Here is a 19766-nt window from a genome sequence, read left to right on the forward strand (position 1 = left end):
TTTGTTCTCTTAAGCATTTATTCAGTAATTTTCAGAAACTAAACAAATGGTTGTACAGGATTCGTGCCCACAACATACCAGGGCCAAACCTGACATATCAATCTATCAGTTGTCACCTATATATTTCAAAAAGTTTTCAACACCGCTCACACCTCCAGCTCCACATCCCTCACACCGAAGAGCTGCCTCTGCATATATATTACTTACCTTCATTCAGTGGAATTGGAGATTCCCCTGTGGCAGGCTCACCATCTCCAATCTGTGTCCTGCCACGCAGATTGAACCTGTAGCGTGAGATAGGATCCGTCCTCTGAAGTAAAAACTTTGTCTCATTAGGAGAGAAGACCTCTACCATTGTTCTGCCAGTTTTGGATCCGTTAACTGAAGAGAGAGGCAGGCTGTGTATGCTTCAGTCTTGTTTTGAGAAACATGCTAAGCTACACATTTGACCACCTCTTATCCTAAGATAGCATCCAACAGAGGCCCTGACTTTTGTTAAGATAATACAAATGAAATAATAATAATAATAATAATAATAATAATAATAATAATAATAATAATAATAATAATAATAATAATAATAATAATAATAATAATAATAATAATAATAAATAAATAAATAAAGAATAAAAAAACCAAAAACTACTGGGAAATGTGAGAAAAACTAAATAGTAACTATTATGCAACTAGAAGCTTATATTAGATGTATAAGAATCTTCAAGGAATTTGTTAATGTACTTTTATAAAGAATTATTTGGACAAATATGAAATTTATCATGTATCTCCTAACAGGAGTAGGAAATTTTAGGAAGTCACATTCATTGAAAGACAAATGAATCACATTCTTGAAGCATTTATGTAAGCAACTTTTAACAGAGTTGAAAATTACCAGTTAACAGAAATGTGTTTCCTCACAATGACTCCTAAGGAATACTGTTGCATTAGGATTCAACCCTGAAAGACTGATTAATAAAATGATAAAAGCAAAGCAACAATCAGAAAAATGAGCATGGGACATACAGGCTTGATATCTAAGAGTGTATCCAATAAGAATGCCATTGGGATGTTCAGGATGTTCCCATTCCAAGGTGACAGTTTCCAAGTTTGGCTGACGAATTCGGAAATACCTTGGGGTACTGGATACTTTAGTGGAATATAGTTTTGGAGAGAGAAGGGAGGAAAAAAATATATCAGGTAACAAAATCTAAAATGCAGGCTGTGTACATAGAAATATTTGGTATAGGTGGCATAAATGGAACTTATTAAAACCACATAACAGTTTCCATGTGGTTTTAATGAATACAGTCACATATATACTCTGCATATTCTGCAAAGGATATCCATTTATTGTTTTATTTTTGAATTCATGTATAACCATGTAGTGGATGTAATACGAGTGTATGGTGTGCTAGTGACCTAAATAGTAATGAGGATGAAATTGTCAGCTATAAATTATGTTGAGCTCAAAAGCCAAACTTCTTATCTCCCATTTACAACTATAGAGTTAATCAGTTGGGTAAGTGGCTTTCATCACATCTGTTTATTAAACTGAAGATTTATCCTTTCTACAATGAAGCCAAGTCTGCTTCTTAAGCTGAACAAAAAAAAACCTATCAGAATAGGAATTATGATACTCAACATTGAGCAATAAAGGTCACTTTTTATTCATGACATGTCTGATGAACTCAAGCTAATCACTTTGAAAAGCCATTCCTGATGATGCCAAAATGAAGCAACAGGATATATTAAAAAGAGACTGCAGTCATTGAGCACATCTGAAAAAAGACTTGGCAAGACTGATGTTAGCTTTCTGGGTAGACCAAAGTAGGAAACAGATTCCACAGGAAGACTAGAAGTTGAGATAGATTATAACACCAGAATGTTATAGGCTAATTGTGCTTTACCATTCCCTTCTTATACTCCAAGGAATCAGAGAGGAGTCTTCCTAAGCCTTTTCCAATTATTATCTTATTTCCTAGGACTCTTTGCTTATGTAATTATTTTTGTCTAATTCTCACAAGGTAATCTCCCTGATTCTCTACCAGGACTCCCCTTCAGTGAGACCGATCCTTGCTATTAGGGTAACTATGTCAATCTTTTAAGTGATACAGGAGACATTCTGGAATAGATTGTCCACTAGTTTGTTTTATAACTTAGCTCTACATATAAGCATCATTCTCTTGTCCTGATTAGTTGTGTGATGGACTTTTCTGAGCTTTCATAATCTAGTCATTGATTTATTTAATGAGAAAATCCATAGGTAAATTCCATATAAATCTGTCTCTGTTCATAGAGTAAGCTTTACCATATTCAGGAAAAAAACATTACCATTCAACAACTTGCTGTACATGCTCCAAAATACTAATTTCTATTAAAAAATGTACATTTAATTAGAAATCTGTAGTTGTCCTACAAATGCTATCCCTTTCAGCTGAGGTGTTTATGCTTTTCCTTATGGGGGAAGTCTCCTTTTCCAATTCTCACTCCATGTTGAGTTCGAGAAAAATCCAACATGGGCTGAGCCACTTCTGAAATTTTGCAACAGCCCCCTGAACCAGATAGACAATCTCTGTTCATCCCTAATGAAGAGTGTCAGATCATATCATAAGAATATATGACCAGACAATAGCAGCTTTAGCTTAGTCTTCTATCTGATGCATTAAATTGTTTATTAACTGAGCATAAACCTGGCTTCAGAGTAATAGATTACTAGATTACTTGCCTAGTAATCAAATTCAAAGAGCTCTGAGGAGGAAGTGCTGCCCAAAGTCCCATTATTGATAAAAGGGGTAGCATATAAATTTAATAATGATCGTATCTGGCATCGTATAAGCAGACTCCTTCTACAGTAGAACTTCTTCTCTTTTGCCTTGTTTTCCAAGCTTACATTTTGTGGGCCTGAGAGGCAGAATCTGTTCTGTAATAGTGGTTCTTCCACTGGAAAAACAGATGCTATTTTATCCTAAAATTTCACTTTTCAAGAGATATAACCAGAAGGAATTCTTGACTAAAAGTACTAAAGTATTTTTACCCTATGTGCAGTTCAGTTACTTTAGGAGTCACTACAATTATATCAGAATATTAGTCACTTTCTTACTTAACACAGGGCCCACCAAATACTTATGACTTTGAAGCATATGCACAGATCAGGGCTATGATATTTTGGGTACAAAAATCTAGATGACCATTAGAAAGGCAACAAAAAGATATAGAGTTTTTAATTTCTCTTTGCTGCTATTTTATAGTTTTTGAATGGTAGGTCTACAATAGACTCTACAGGATTTATTACTTATTTCACCAAATTGAGTTAACAGAAATTCCTACTTATCTTCATGTTTCACACATGAAAATGATGGATTCTGCAAAGCTGTGTAAATATTAGGGAGGAACCTACCTCCTTCAGGTGTTGTGAACTCCAGAATTTCACTCCGAGGCCCATCTCCTCTCCCGTTGACTACAACCATCTCCAATTTGTAGTTGCTGTAAGGAAACAGCCGGGACACTATGCCCCGTGTCCGGTCTCCAATAAAACCCATAGACTGCTTTTTCTTAGAGACCCATAGATTCTTCAGCAAACTACTTTCTCTCCAGTAATAAGCCTTCAAGAAACAGGTAAGGCAAATAAAGCTTCTCTTGTTTGGTGTTATTGAAAATATACCTGCGCATTTTCAGCTTTCACACAATTAGCTCAAGCACGAATGTCATTCCACAAGGGAGAAGGAAACTGACAACATAAAGTCACACTACTAGGATAACAACGACCTCTTTCCCCTGCCCCTAAAGCTAGACCAGGATTTCAGCCTTCACAATGTTCATTCTTCCTTCCTCTCACTGATGACTTCATAGTTAGGCAACAAAATGTTGTCTGTCCAAGTTCACTTGTGGCCAGTAAGAGTCCATTAATTTTGAGATATAAATGGTATGGGAAGAAAACGATGCAAAAAGAATATCCTGCGAAAGGAAGTGTTCAGATTGGAAAATGTATTAGAATAGATTTCTCTCACCTGGTGTTTTAAGCAATTGGCTTTGATGGCTGGGAATTCTGGAAGCTGAACTCCCAATACATCTGAGGAACCAGGGTGGGAGAAAGTTAGGGAAAGAGTATGCCTTTGCCACAGTTCCAACAAGGCTTTTAAAATTGTTTTTCAGATTATTTGTCTGTTGTTTTTTATTAATTTGACAAAGGCTGTTTTTTAAAAGTTGTATACACAATCATCAGGATAAAACCCATTTGCTACTGTTTTGGGAGATCATTCTTCAGTTAGCATATTTATTAAATTTTGATTAGGCCAAAATAGAATGTTCAAATGTTGATTAATAAAACATGCCAAATGCACATGAGGGATGACACAAAAGTTGGGAAACCATCTGAAAAGCTACTTTTCTTATTCAGAACAACAAGCCAAATTCAGGAACTTCACAACAAAGAAAGAAACCAGTTCTGTACTGTCAACTGAAGAGGAGTACAGCACAGCAGCTACTCTAAATTGCTCTTTTGTTCCAAACCAATCAATTATCAGATGGTTAAAACTACAGATATATAGATCATACAGATGGAGTATGGGTATGTTTGGCTAAATGGACCAAATTATGATGTTTCATAAAAAAGTTTCATCAATTCTTTACTTTTTGAATGTATAATTTTGCCTTCAGGTGGCAAAAAACCATTTTGCAATACTAGAGTAGTATTATGCATGAAAATAAGATTTTAAAAATGTAACATTCAATAAAGAAAAATTATACTAAACTTTGGGAAAATGAGACTATGAAGCTTTCAAACAAAAACACTCAATCCTACAAGTCCAAAGCTGAATTAAAACATATCATGTTGAATGAAGTAAAACTGCAAAAAATCACCAAAATATTAAAATGAGCACTGCTAAATCACGCCAGCTTTCTTCCTGACAAAAGATGAAAATTAACTTGACTGTCAAGCCTTGAAACCTGCCTCCCCTTCCCAATTCAGCACTGAGCCCAAGAAAAATATTGTTGTAACATATTGGCAGTAAAAACTGACACATCTGCCTTAGGTATAATTAGTGTATATGTACTCTTCTCCAGCTTTTGTAGCTACAACATCTAGACTTCTCAAGCAAAATAATTGTGAATTCTGAGAGGTTTTAAAGAAGAGAGTGGACAATCACTTTTCTGAAATGGTACAGGGTCTCCTCCTTGAGCAAGGGGTTGGACTAGAAGATCTCCAAGGTTCCTTCCAGCTCTATTCTGATGGATTGATTGATTGAATTATATTCCTGGACTATCTAGAAAACTCTTGGTAGAAGATAGCTGTAATTAAAAGATGCACTATTATTGAGTAATGATGTTTCTCTGAAACTAAAAGAAGAAAAATTTCTTTTGGGTCTGAATTTGATATATGTTTTCTTTGCTGTAAATACTATCTTCTTACAAATGGTCTCCATGTCTTTCAGCAGTTTTTATATCATTTGTGTCATCTCCGTTTTACTATGTGCAACAGATAATCTCATCAGTTATCATTAGTGACAAGGGTTAGCCATATTAATAGTACCAAAATTATTGGGATTTGTTTGTGCTCACTCTATATTCCTTGAGCTGTCCCTGGATGGTTTCTGGGTACACTTTACTCCATTGAAGGCTGATTGCTGTACTGTTTACAACTTTGAGCCTAATATCAGTAGGGCCAGCCTTAGGATCTAAGTGTAAGGAACAAAGCAAAGCAGAAATTAACGATTCAACAATACCTGAAAGAAAGCTAAATATGAAAGAAAACTATTTTTTTAAGCTGCAGAAGGTTGTTTTTTATCACTGTCTTAAGTATTTGTAATATTTTGTCAAACATACGATGCTGCCATCTCATGGACATAGAAAGTAATTTCACATTCACACAGTTTTGGTATGGTGGCGGCACTAATCCTACCATCATTTTTTAAAATTCACTATTGACATCACATTATTATAGTACTTATAACAGGTTCACATAATTAATGTTATTAGCAGAAACCCCAACCCCAAACTTTAAAACCCCTTCTACGGCATCACACACTTCACCATCCAAAATTCTTATAAAGATGAACAGAACATCATCACTGAGTAAGGGAAGGAAAGTCACGGGAATGGGAACTTTTAAAAAGAACCTGGTTCTGACACCCCTTCCCCCCATTTTCAATATGATAGCCTAAATGCACATGCATAGAAATCCAATTATAAGATAGCATTATTTAAAATTTTGTCAGTTTTCAGTACTTCATTTTGCAATCTGCTATGAAATATTCAATATGTACTCAAGCATACAAGAGCAACCTGAACACCATATTATATTATTTCCTATGTAATGCTCTACACATGTTACTTAGTAGTTAAAACAAGAAATAACATTGCTATTTATTTTACTGAACTGATCAGTTGCTGAATGCTCTTAACGAAAGCTGTGTGATGTCTTGCATCCAAAGGAAAGAAGCTTTAATAATAGTTTTCCCACCAGCCATTTTCTTTCCTTGTTTTTCTGAAGGCAATCTGGTATTTTTTACCAACATACTAATTCATAATCCCATATTTTTCATAAACATTGTATTGATTTGTTCATATACAGTACCTGAATTTTATATCATAATCATAAATCATTTTATTAATTGTAAAGATACAACTTATATATTTGAAACTGATTATGGGAAGGAAGGAAGGAAGGAAGGAAGGAAGGAAGGAAGGAAGGAAGGAAGGAAGATCTATTAAGGCAAAAGAAACTTCATTGTAATCATGCAAACTGATAAAGCCTTAAAAGAAACTTTGCTTTTATGACTGTGCTGTCTATGGTCCTGAAACAGCAGTGCTTATTCGTATTGTCCCACATTTGATAATGGGCGGTCATAATCTGTTGTGTGAAACAGGAAAGCAGAGCTTTACAGCTACAATTATTCCACCAACTTCCTCTTCTTCCTTGTATTTTTTTCTTTCCAAATGTGTATTAGAAAGCGCCATGAGCACTCTCTGGACCCAATGAGAGACTCTTGCAATAGTCATGATGGGCTAGAGTCAAGACAGTTGACCCCCCACAAGCTTCTTATTCACAGGCTACAGTAACTAAAACTGATCTCATAAACTCAGACGGGTTGATCTACCATAAGCTCAGCAAGTATCTTAGTATGTCAAAGTATATAAGAATCTTATTGCAGTAGGTGCTCAATGACCAATTGATTTAATTCCAGAACTAGTCCTCTTTTAATCTACATCTAGTTATGAAATAGAGTATAAGGTTTTGGACAATGAACTTTCAGTTTCAAGCAGGCTTTCCTTAGGCAAATGCTGATGGTGGAGAACCTCCGACTATCTAGATCTACATAGTGTCAAGAAGCTGAGGCTTATATCTATATTTTAAAAAGAGAGATTATGGAAATATGTTTTTAGGCCTAGAAATAAGAAGGAACTTGACCTTGATGAACCATGCTCCCTCCAAAAATGCTGTATAGTGAATAAAGTCTGTCAGCCTTATTGGCTAAGAGGGCTTTCTCCTAGCTTCAGTTGGTGTGGAATTACATCTCTATCTGAACAGAGATATTGTAGCCTCAAGAGTAATTCCTTAATAATTTTATAACTGGATTACTGGATCATACTCTAAGTAGAGCTAACTTGGAATGCAGCTGCCCAAATATTATTTAGTTAACTATTCTGATCATTTTTAGAAGGAAGAGAGTTAAAAGAAATTAAAAACAGGTATCACGCCCACTTGCCCAACCCATTATCCATAATGTCTGTAATCTGACACTTGCATTTGCATTCCAGAAAGATTACAACCATTTTTAAATATTAGATTATAGAGCTACTGTTTAGGACCTATTAAAGATAATACATTCCTCCGAGTCATTTAGGTGAAAAAATAAATTATCCAAGATAACATACAGAGTTGAATTGGTACTAAGCCCAAATCTTTATTATATGAATCCAATGCTTTGGATACTACAGCATCCTATCTCTTCTATTTACTAAATAAGTTTATTTATTTTTACCTGTCTTATTTGTACCTACTTTACTATTATTTTCCTAACAACTTACCTTAGTTGTCCAAATTACATGTTATATACCATGTTATGCAAATAGACTTCCGCTTGCATATTGAGATTTTTCTCTTTTCCTTCTTTGACTGAAACCCCTGTGATCTCCAGAATTACTCTGAAGGATTCCCCAAATTGCCAGAACAGTTTTGGAAAACAGAAAATGAAGTACTTCTTTTATTGGCAGATGCCAGAATTGGATACAAACCCCAAAGTATTTCAATTAATATTTGAGTTTTAGTTTCATTTCCATAACCTAAATACTATTTAACCGCACAATGTTGGGTAGCTTATCTCCTGAATTATTTATTATAGGCATATTTCAGCCAACTGCACTGAATATATTTAAATGAAAAGAAAAGTTCTTAATGTTTGTAAAAGTTAAGATGTGTCAGAAAAAAAGAATTTCCAAAAACAGTGAATGTATGGGTATTGATGCCAGTGGTTTGTGAAAAGACAAAGCATACAAGATACTTTGAACATTTTCATTTCATTCTGAGCAAAATAATACCTGTTGCTGCACTTGAATGCCCCTTCTGGAAAAATGCTAATCATGAGAGATCTAGTATTAAAAGGATGGTGTTTATCACCAACAAGTAAGAAGTTAATGCAATCTGCCTTCTCTATTTCCAATTTTCTCAGACTATGGGAATACTCACAATCTTCCCCTGAGTAGCCAATTACGATGTCTGGTTCCATGGCAATCCCATAATCATTTAAAGCTTGTACTTTGATCTCGTATGGTGTATAGATGGGTGTTGGTGCGACGGTATACTGACTGACATCACCCTTTACAGTTCGGTTGTTCCAACTCTCCCGTGTGTCTCTTCTTCTCCATTTCACAATGTATCTAAGATTGGGGCCATACACTTGAGTTGCATTTAATGGCTAGAGAATGAAAGAAAGAAGACAATTATGACTTAGAATATCAGGGGCTAACTCTTTCAAGATCTTATATATGATTGTTGGAGATTCAGCATCACAACAGATCTAAAAACAGGTTAACTTGGAATGCAAAAGAAATTACCGTAGTTAGGCAAAATTTGGCTGATTTGCCAAATTGGAATTCACTGGACCACAGGCAGGAACGCAATTTACATAATCTGCAAATGTTTGTCTCAAAATATATCTTGGCTCAAATATTGAGTTAAAAGGCTTCATATATAAAAAGTTAGAAAGTTACATATAAAATAAAGTATTAAAATTGCATTAAGAAGAGCATATACAAAGAAAAATGGTTTATTTTAGATACAAATTAAAGCTTGCCTTTTATTTTTCCTTTTATGTTTTAGTAATGATATGAATCTTTTATAGTGCTTTAATATTCAATACCACACTATTATTCTTAAGATTATAAATCAATTGTACAGTATTTGGAGTCATTATGGAAAGACAATAAATAACAACATGCTGGCTGAGGGATTCTGAAGTCCACAAGACATAAAAGGGCCAAGTTTGAAGATCTCTGGTCTACATTGTAAAGCATATAAAGCCTAGAACAGTGGTGGCGAACCTATGGCACGCGTGCCAGAGGCGGCACTCAGAGCCTCCTCTGTGGGCACGCGCACCATGCTCCGGAGATGGCAACTGTCCCTCTTCAACCAGCCGCCCGCTAACTTGCCGAGGTCCCACATGGCTGGATGCATCCCAGCACCCATGCGCTCGCTGGCCTCTGTGGGCAGGGGCCGATGGTGTCAGGCAGCATCCGCCCTGGCCCCTGCTTCGCTTTGCCCTATGACAATGACACCCCCCACCCTGCCTTGCCTTGCCTCGCCTCCCCTCCCCAGGACAAGCCTCCTGCCCACCATCCCACCTGCCAGAGACCCCCTGGATCTTCCCCCAATCCTGCCTGGTCCCTCCCCATGAGCAACATTGAGGTGATCATGCCCACCAACCCAATCTGCCATGACCACCACAGCCACACCCATCCAGTAGGCCATGCCCACCTGGCACCCGGCGATAAATAAGTGGGTTTTGGGTTGCAGTTTGGGCACTCGGTCTCTAAAAGGTTCACCATCACTGGCCTAGAACAATATATTTTGATTCTCCTTTGTGCCACCATTCTTGGTTATATGTTTTAATACCACACTTTGTAGAAAAGCCTTGGAACGAAGATAACGTATGGTACAAATGCACGTTATAAACAAGTAACATCTCTTAGGATAACTCACCATCCATGATATAACCATATTATTTTTTGCTGTTCCTGCTCCTTTAACTCCTGAAGGGTTAAATTCTGGGCCTGAAATAAAGGTAAATACTGAGCAAACAATAATATTTGTCTCTATCTTTTTAAGCAATACCCTATTGTTTATAGATAGAAAATCTGGAATACAGTGCTGATGCATTTACGCAACCCACATATTTTTAATTACACATAAAATCCAGAAGCCAGTCAATTAGACAGTATAAGTTGATTTCAATAAAAGAATAAGTTAGACAACCATTTCAGCTTCTATGGTCCTGATAGCCATTGTCTCCAGGTGTTTAATAATTTGAAAATGGAGTACAGTATGAAACAGGGTCAATTTGACAAGGAAAATGTATTTGTATTATTGGACACGAGATTTGCAATATTTTATTGTTTCAATCCTAAACCTCAAATTCCAAGTGTATACTTAATTGATGATATTACAATCAGAAAAATGACCAGCATGAAGATACTTGGTAGACTACTGAATCTCTCAGAGAAATTCCATACATTAGCAAAAATGTTTTCCATGTACATCTAACAATGGAATAGTATAATGTATTTGCAAATAAGCCTCTTTCTCAGGAGTATTTGCCACTTGCTACATCTGCCATGTTTGTGTCTGCATAGTCATTTCAGACTTTTTTCAAGCTTTCTTTTCACTCTAAGGGTATACATGAATTCAGCCAGTTAGTACTTACGTGCCCCATTTGTATGGTATCGTTCAGAAGGCAGACTGGGATAACTGCTTCCTACATCATTCACAGCTATTACTCGGAACTGATAGTTGACATAGGGTGCAAGGCGCAAGATGGCGGAGTTCACATTTCCTGGGTAACGGGAATGGTTATGCCAAGTTCCAGGTTGAAATTTATCCTCCTCAAATTCCACAATATAATCTAGAAGATAGAAATGTGGGACCCCCTAATTTGCTATGAAATTACTGGTAAGTAGGCTTATCTTGAAATACAAATAATGAACAAAGCATGAATGGTATCATTTCACTCACCTGTGATTGGACTGTTATTGTCATCACCAGGAATCCAAGTTAACCGCACACTCTTTTCAGCAAGGTCTGTTAGTTCAAGGTCACGGGGACGTTCTGGACGTGCTACCAGCAAAACAATATGCAAAATATAAGTTTCTCTAATAAGTAGTGAAGGTCCCAGTCCTTTTAGGCTTTCCATTAAGGTTCATGTTTCTATGTTGTACATGATAATAGGGTCAAGTCTAAACTTGTCACAGAAAAAGATGGGAACTGGATATCAAAACAAATGGCTCTACTTCAGACTGATACTAATTACAGTATAGAATTCACTCTCACACAAAAAGTAGTCTGAGTAGATAATTCTCCATGATATGCTACTTTTTTTTTTCAGAGAGAATTTTATAGGGGAGTAGTGCAAAATGGCATCCACCTGGCAACCTTGAAATCCATTCTTTGTTTCAAATTTTATATAATTCTGTGGCATGGATAAATGAAGCTGAAGGCTCTCCACCATCAGAATAAAGGTTTTAGAACCAATCATTTAGAGACAGTTTTAGATTTTAGAGAAATAACTGGTAAGAATATTTAGGGATTGTTACTCTGATACATGGAAGTAAGAAGAAAAATGTAAAAAACAGAACTTGAAATTGCCATAAATGTAATTAAATAAGAACATACTAAAATACATGGCACAAATTTGCCTAATAAGATTATAAAACAAAAATATGTTTTTATTTCTCAGAAGTCTGAACAAATAAGAGATGCCTCTTAATATAAAATCAAATGGATGTTACTATTGCAGCATCATTTGTGGTCTGCCCTTATGGATCTGTTGCATTTTTCTTTATCAACTGTATAGGGATGTAGAAAACATTTTAAATTAAAACTGTTTCAAATTTAAAACTTCCCACTTTCCCATCCCAAACTGGATGTTTTAAACATTTTGGAATTGTTTTTGAATTTGAAACACTTGGTGTTTTGAATCTGAGTCAGAGTGGCTCAAAATTTGAAACGCTTTCAAAATATGGCTCCTTCCAACTGCAAAATAGTCTGAATTTGAAAATGTTTTGCACATTCTAAAAATACCACTAATAGCCCTTTCTGAATCTAGCTCTAGCATGGGAATCAGGCAACTTCTTCATGCTGCAACAATTAAGAGAATCATTCCCCCCACCCACACACACTTGCAATTGGCATTACAGTTCCAGGTTTCGGAAAGATAGTTTTGGAGATCCAGCAAAATATATGGATTGAAAAGGATGATAAAAATTTGTCATCTCCATGCTACAAACAAGAAAACTTAAAGTAAATGCAAACATTCATACAGGGAAGAGAGAAAAATCATTGTCAATATCAGAATTGTACATTCATCCTAGTAACCTAAACTAAGTCGTAGTTTAATGACTCCTAGTAGTAGGTTCATTTACTTTTACACTCTATACAGCAAACTGTACAACAGAATTCAAGACCTCTTCCCACTTATGGCAGGTATGACTACTGCTGAGGGATGAGTAGCCCAACCCTAGTTATACTTTCAGTAGAACTTTAATTAAAGTTATTGCAATGAATAAGCAGCAACAAAAAAAATCAAAGAGATTTATGGATTAGTACTGATTACCTGCGGGTGGGGTCATACGGTTAACAGAAGAAGGAGCTGCAAAGTAAGATATTAGCTGTTTAGAGAGTTAGGGTCAATAGTTAAACATAAGTAATTGAAGAATTATAGTATAGCTTTTAAACCATGGGTTCTTTTGGTTGACAGAAAACAGATTGCGGGTTTCCTGTGGCACAAAACCAAGCAACCTGGCCTCTAACCAGTAACAGATTGTTTGATCATCTGGCTGGTGGGAACAACATAGCTTATATCCTTCTGATAATGAGAGTGAGAACTCAGAATTGCTGAAAGGGATAAAGATGAGGAAAGGAAAGAAATGAAATATATGTGTTCTTTTGTTATCAGTCAGTTTAGGTAAAAGGGTACATGTCAAATAAATGTACATGCACGTATCCAAACTCTTGTACAAAGACAAAGGGTTGTACAAACAAAAAACCTGGTACAAAGACAAAAGGATGACTAACCCATATTTTAAATTAAGTTTTAAATCAAACCAGTACTTTGAAGAGACTCCTAAACATATTTAAATTATTTTTTGCATCTTTCACTAGCTTACAGAGAAGACTGAAATATAAAGGAATTACTGTGTTTGATTAGTTTTGAGAGACACATCTTCATTTTTCACGGTTAGGACTCATAATTATTGTGTTCAAGCAGGATTATTTTAAATCGGTAAATAATGAAAATAAGTCAGCCAGTTGAACGTGGTTAATAGAATATTCTATTTTTAAAGAATTAAGATTGTTTCTTTTTTGCTGTATATTCCATCTTCTATATAACTTTTGCCTAAATAAGTGGTCTACAATACTTAAAATGCACCTCAAATTCAAGACATTTGAAAGGAAGATTTACCAAGTACAGTGAGATGGGCTCTGGCAACATCCTTGTCTAGTTCGGTGCTAGCCACACAGGTATAATATCCTTGATCTTTTTCTGATACTCCATGTATAGTCAAACCATCTTCTTCTTTCTTCATCCTTTCAGTGTAGAAGCATTACAAGTAAAAACACTATGGGAACACACCTCTCTTAGATAAGCATGAATGGATCAATGACAGCTATTGATTGATTAATTAATTAATTATGTTGATATGTTTTCTGAGATTTTTTTATGACCTGAAAACAGTTTCAGCCTGATAAATAAAAGCTCATTAACTTTCATTAGAGACTGAACTTCTGAGAATTTAAAAAGGAAAGTGTTACTTAATTTTTACCAAGTAGATACAAACCAACAAGCTCAGTCTAGAAAACATATTCTACTGTTTTGGAGAGAAAGATATACATTCTCTATTTTAAATGACAAAGATAAAATTGAAGGCATCAAAAATGTAGTATTTAAAAAGAATTACATATAGACATAAATATGTTTTTTCAGAAGTAAGTGGTGTTTTTAAATGAGCAAGTAAAAGAATCAGTAACTTCTGGTGAAAAAAACATCATTAATTTTAGAACATAATTTTTAACCACAGATATCCAACATTTTTTCAGCTATTTATTGCTCCTATTTCTGTATACAAAACCTGGCTTTTGCTATTACAATTTTTCCATCATCAATTTACTCCTCTTTAAAATAGCAATAGATGTAATTCTCACAATCAAAATGGGAAAATTCTATAATAATTACTTGTATCCTAGAGAAGCTCAATAGGCTAAAATTTTGAGAAATATAAAAGAAAGGTGAAACTGACCTGTTTCCAAAGTAGAGGGGAATATCATCTTTAAGCCAGTTAACTGTAAGCCGTAATGTGGGGTCATGTCTTGTCAGGCACATTAAGTGAATCGTGGAACCTTTCTTTGGTATAGCATCTTTGGGTCCCTCTGTGATCCTAGTGGGATCTGCAAAGAGTTAAGTAGTAGCCTAGGATTATTAGTGAATTATTTAATTTATTCCAACTCCTCAAACTAATCTCTTCAAGATGTTTGAAGGAAATGGAGTTAGGGGAGGCTAGTTTAGGCACTAGGAAATAGAATCTAATAAAAGAATATAACATTGACAGATTGTCTACTGTTGCTTTATTCATCAAGGAATAAATGACGATAAATCTTGAAACATCTCCATTTCTATCATTTATTTTCTCTGATATTTATAAATCCGCTGTTAGACCCTGCAATCCTTCTTGTATTCACCAGACACATTTTAATGCACACCCTAGTACCTTGGAGGTGTATTTCAGCTGAAGAGATTCAACTCCACAGATGGCAATAGGTTTTACCCCAAATTAGTATGACAAGGACACAACCAATAGGTAACCAATCTTTCAGATAAACCGGCAAGAATTTCTTTGCATAATCCTTCTCTGCAATTCACAGCATCTGCTTAGAAAAAAAAATCTAAGGAAAGTGCAGTGCAAACAATGCACTCATTTAGTTTCTTCTTTTGGTTTGTTTCTCTTTATTCAGTTTTTGAACCACTCCCTCATTTATATATATATTTCTCCTTCTCCTCCTTCCTTTTCTGCATTCCTTTTATTCTCTCATGAGTATCCATGAACTGGATAATGCAAGTTTGAGGATCTTTGGTCCAGTGTTCAACAAGTAGCAAAGGTTTATAGAACTTACAATTGGAGTGATCCATTTAGCTGTAATTTAATGTGCATTATTCCTGTTCTTTCCAATTTCAAACTTAAGCTTCACTAAACATCACACTTTCTTTATACATGGGATATATGCTATGGATGGAAAAATCATCTCTCCCCACTATTTGGAAAATACCTGTGGTTTGCTGAAGCAGAAGCCACCTTACCTTTTATTTCCAAACGAACCTGGTTCTGTGCTTTGCCCAAAAGATTGGTAGCCACACAGGTGTAAGTTCCCTGGTCTTCTTTCCGAGCCCTGACGATTTCCAAAGTTCCATTCTCATGTGCTTTATAGTTGCCACCATGCAGTGTACTTCCCTGGCCATTCTTAAACCTCATGAAACAAGAATAAATCATTTTAAATATTCAGTATGCAGACCACTAAAGCAGGTGGGTCCAACCCATGGCCCACAGTCTGCATGAGGCCCTAGATAGTTAGTAATGTGGCCTCACAAGATCATAAACTTTTAACATTATTATGTGATTTATATACATTAATGATATTATATATTTTATATGTGGCCCAAGGCAATTCTTCTTCATTTGAAGTGGCCCAGACAAGCCAAAACTTTGGACACTCATGAACTAAAGGAAATTCTCCCTCAGCTTCTCCAGCTGGTCTATTGATTTATTTGAAGGATATATAAATCTTGATAAAGTATATCTAGTTTTAATAATGGCTACCTTCTCCTTCCAATGCATATTAATAACTTGGAAATCTGCTAATTTTTTTTTAAAAAATTGTGTTATTTATTAACAGTAATATAAATAATGTAAAAAACAGATATATATTAAAAAGATGCTGTGGTAATAATAAAATTCTCACCATCGTAATGTGGGGATTGGGGATCCAAAGAACGGACAGTCAAGAAGAGTCCGGTTGTTCTGAATCACTTTGATCAGCTGGTTACGAGGGGCAAGGATCCGAGGAACAACATCTTAAAAAGACAAAAATGCATGGTGTGTAAACCAGTCAGCACTGTTATTTTGCTTTACTGCAAACATTCTATACCAATGTTTGAATTTTGAGATTTAGGTTTTTGATTGGTTAGATTTTGCCTGAACTTTTCAGATACTTTAAAGGCAAAAACTAAAATGAAATATTTCATAAATAATATTTATAAACATTTTATTTTTAAAAATTATACTTTGTTGATTGTGATTTATAGAACTGTAGTGTTTTTCCACTATAGTTGGGAAAACTACATGGTTATTCTTATTTGATATATTTGTATACCAAAAATAATAATTTCCTAGGTAAAGAGAAAAAAAAACCCTAGGAAGATGACTCATTAATCCAAACCAAGGCTAGTTGGTAATCTGTTGTCTACCAAAGGCAATTATAAAAGGAAGAATCTATTTTAAAATTAAATAAAACCTCTGGCTCTAGTTGGAATCTCTACTGCTATCTAATTAAGTGTGGGATCATATGCTAGGTACACTATAAAAGGGTCTTTGATATATTTGCTATATATCAAATTTTCCTAAAAAAAAATTTCAAGGACATAGTAAAGAAAAAAAATCCTATGACTATCTCAGATGGGACTGGATTGGAAAGATTTAGTTTATTACTACTATTCTGCAATTTTGGCTCTTTATGATATCTCCATTCATAATTTAGATAAAATAATCATGTCTTTGTGCATTATAATCTATGGCATTTTACAATCTGATATAATACCTGCATATATATGTGTGTTATGTATAAATAAGCACACACACACAGAGAGACACACAATACATATACATACCCATATACACAAACACAGACAATTTTTATGACATAATTTTTATATCATAATTTTTTTTTTATTACATTTTCCAAATTTCAACTTCAGGAATCTAGGTCAAAATTCCAGGATCCAGACTCCTGGGGTTGAAATTTGAAAAATTGTATATAAAAAAAATTATGACATAAAATTATTATAAAACAGTTGATGACATAATATAAAATATCACAAAACATTTCGTGTTTTAATGTCTGCCTATGGTACACAGTTCCACATGGACTATTCTCAAGACAGATACATCTCTGTATATATTTCCCCTGAAGGAAATATCAATGAAATGATGACCCAAAGGGTCTCAGGTTGTCTTATTTGTTACTATAAAGTAATATGTACATGTATATTAGGCTATGAAATGCCATAAATCAAAATGCACAAAGATGGATCACTTTGACCTGAATTATGTACAGAGACATTTTGATACAGACATTGAATTCTGCACTGATGCTTTTAAACAATTCAATTTCTAATTCCACTAAATCGTAACAAGAACAATTTGATATATTTATATTTTCTTTTCATCTTTGAAAAGCTTTCCTTTTATTTTAAATATTAAATCAATTTGTTGTCCTTAACAACTGTATTCCTAAAAATTTTTTCACATAATTTAATCAGTGGTTGGGATTATTATTTCAGTAAATCATGACATCTTAACATGATTTCTTTGTATTCAGAGTTGAGCCATTGTATTACGTAAAGCAGAATACAACAGCTCTTTCAACAAACCATCTTAAAATCATTGCTTAATCACAACTATAATGGATATTACTTCCTGATAAAAAAAACAAATGATTTAATAACCAAACAATTGTACAAAAAGAGGAAATTACTTTAAAGGTTGTTAAAGCTAAGCTGCATGAACAAAGGTAAAGAACTGAGAACTTTGTCTGTTCAGTGCTTACCCAACACACTAACAAATGCATTGGCTAACAGATACCCATGTTCATTAGAAGCGTTGCACTGATATACACCACTGCTGCCACTCTGGATGTCCCGAAACATAACGGTGTCTCCATTAACTTCACGGCTGGGATTGGGAGCAGAACCTTGGAATCAGATGGACATAAAATTAAACTATAGCTTTTATTTCTTTTTGTTCTAATTTATATCAAATGAACACTACAAAAGCATTAAAATTAAGCAATCAATCTCATCTGAGGTGAAGAAACAATGGATGGAATTTTTCTCTTGATCTGGGCATACATTTTATTAAATAATGAGGATGAGAACCATTTTAGAGTAGTAGTTCCAGTCATGCTGGTCCATAGAACACCTTATTTTTCAATCATTCGATTTAAATCTATATATTACATTTCTGTTCAATGTTTATTTCAATACATCTTTGTTTCTATGGTCTATCATTGAGGCTGTATATCTAAGAAGGAAATATCCATTATATTGACAGTATAACAAATTATTCCAATTTATGTTAATATAGATAATATATCGGCAAACTTAAGTACAAGCAGGAAAACTCTTATTGTTTCTTTTTTATTCATTGCAAGGGCCTCAGTATGAATTGATTTAATTAAAAAAAGGTCTCTTTCCTTTCATTTTAATTACTTACAGAAAGCAATAGCAATAGCATTTATACTTATAGCCCTCTCTGAGCAGTTTACAGAGTCAACATATTGCCCCCAACAATCTGGGTCCTCATTTTACCGACCTCAGAAAGATGGAAGGCCAAGTCAACCTTGAGCTGGTCAAGATCGAACTCCTGGCAGTGAGCAGAGCTAGTCTGCAATACCCATTCTAACCAATGCGCCACCATGGCTCTTTTAGGCAGATAGCCCTCAACTTATGACCACAATGGAGCTGGGAATTTCTGTCATAAGTCATGACTGTCATAAATCGGATCACCCACAGAATTAACTTGATTTTATGACGAGTTTTTTTTGCAGCACTCATTGAGTGAATGTGGCAGTTGTAAAATGAATGCATCACTTGTTAAGTGAATCCCATGGTTGTTATAGGCATCCATTCATTCAAAACAGGCCAGAAACTAGTAAAAAAAAAACCTTTGTAAATCACAGTCATGTGACTGTGGAATGTGCAAGATGAGCTTGTTGCCAAGTGCCCGAAATACAGTCGGGTGCCACTTTCAGAGCTCCAGAATCAGAGTCGTTTTTTGGGGGAGCCCATTGTAACTCCGAATGATCACTAAGCAACCAGTTGTTAAAGAATGACCACCACCTGTAGCTAGCTTTTGTTTGGTTTGGCTAAACATCCTATGACTGTGCCTTTTGATCTCATCCTTAAAGCATCACCCAATTATGCTTATACTAACTACTGCTGTTGTTACATGAATCAACTGCCCCTCAAATTTTTGAAAAAATGAGAGGTTTTTTTTAAAAAAGAAATAACAACAACAATAATAAGACAGTATAGCTAGCTATTTCAGAGAGCTGCCCTACTAAATTATTGTGGTCTGCAAGCATTCAATAAGTTCTTATGTCTCTATATAGAACAGCAACATTTTAGAATGAAGCAGGAAACTTCCGTTGCTTATGCAGACAGGAAGATTTATGTCTTTACAGAATTTGGAATGCAGAAATATGATAAATTTATAAGGGAAAGCAAAGAAGA

General features: G+C 34.9%; 1 protein-coding gene across 1 annotated transcript in view; it reads right to left on the reverse strand.

Annotated features, from left to right (window-relative positions):
• NFASC (neurofascin) overlaps positions 1–19766 on the reverse strand; it is a 93186-nt gene that overhangs the window by 44780 nt on the left and 28640 nt on the right. Inside the window, exons 10-23 of the mRNA XM_029284475.1 lie at positions 18083–18226; positions 16220–16331; positions 15561–15727; positions 14506–14653; positions 13671–13795; positions 12822–12857; positions 11225–11326; positions 10917–11114; positions 10196–10266; positions 8684–8912; positions 5557–5672; positions 3395–3599; positions 1021–1143; positions 208–381 (exon numbers count right to left, since the gene is read on the reverse strand). Coding sequence (XP_029140308.1) covers positions 208–381; positions 1021–1143; positions 3395–3599; positions 5557–5672; positions 8684–8912; positions 10196–10266; positions 10917–11114; positions 11225–11326; positions 12822–12857; positions 13671–13795; positions 14506–14653; positions 15561–15727; positions 16220–16331; positions 18083–18226 — 1950 coding nt within the window. The remainder of the gene's footprint in view (positions 1–207; positions 382–1020; positions 1144–3394; positions 3600–5556; positions 5673–8683; positions 8913–10195; positions 10267–10916; positions 11115–11224; positions 11327–12821; positions 12858–13670; positions 13796–14505; positions 14654–15560; positions 15728–16219; positions 16332–18082; positions 18227–19766) is intronic.

This window comes from Protobothrops mucrosquamatus, unplaced genomic scaffold (genome assembly GCF_001527695.2).
Source record: "Protobothrops mucrosquamatus isolate PMUCROS unplaced genomic scaffold, P.Mucros_1.0 scaffold638, whole genome shotgun sequence".
Taxonomy (NCBI): domain Eukaryota; kingdom Metazoa; phylum Chordata; class Lepidosauria; order Squamata; family Viperidae; genus Protobothrops; species Protobothrops mucrosquamatus.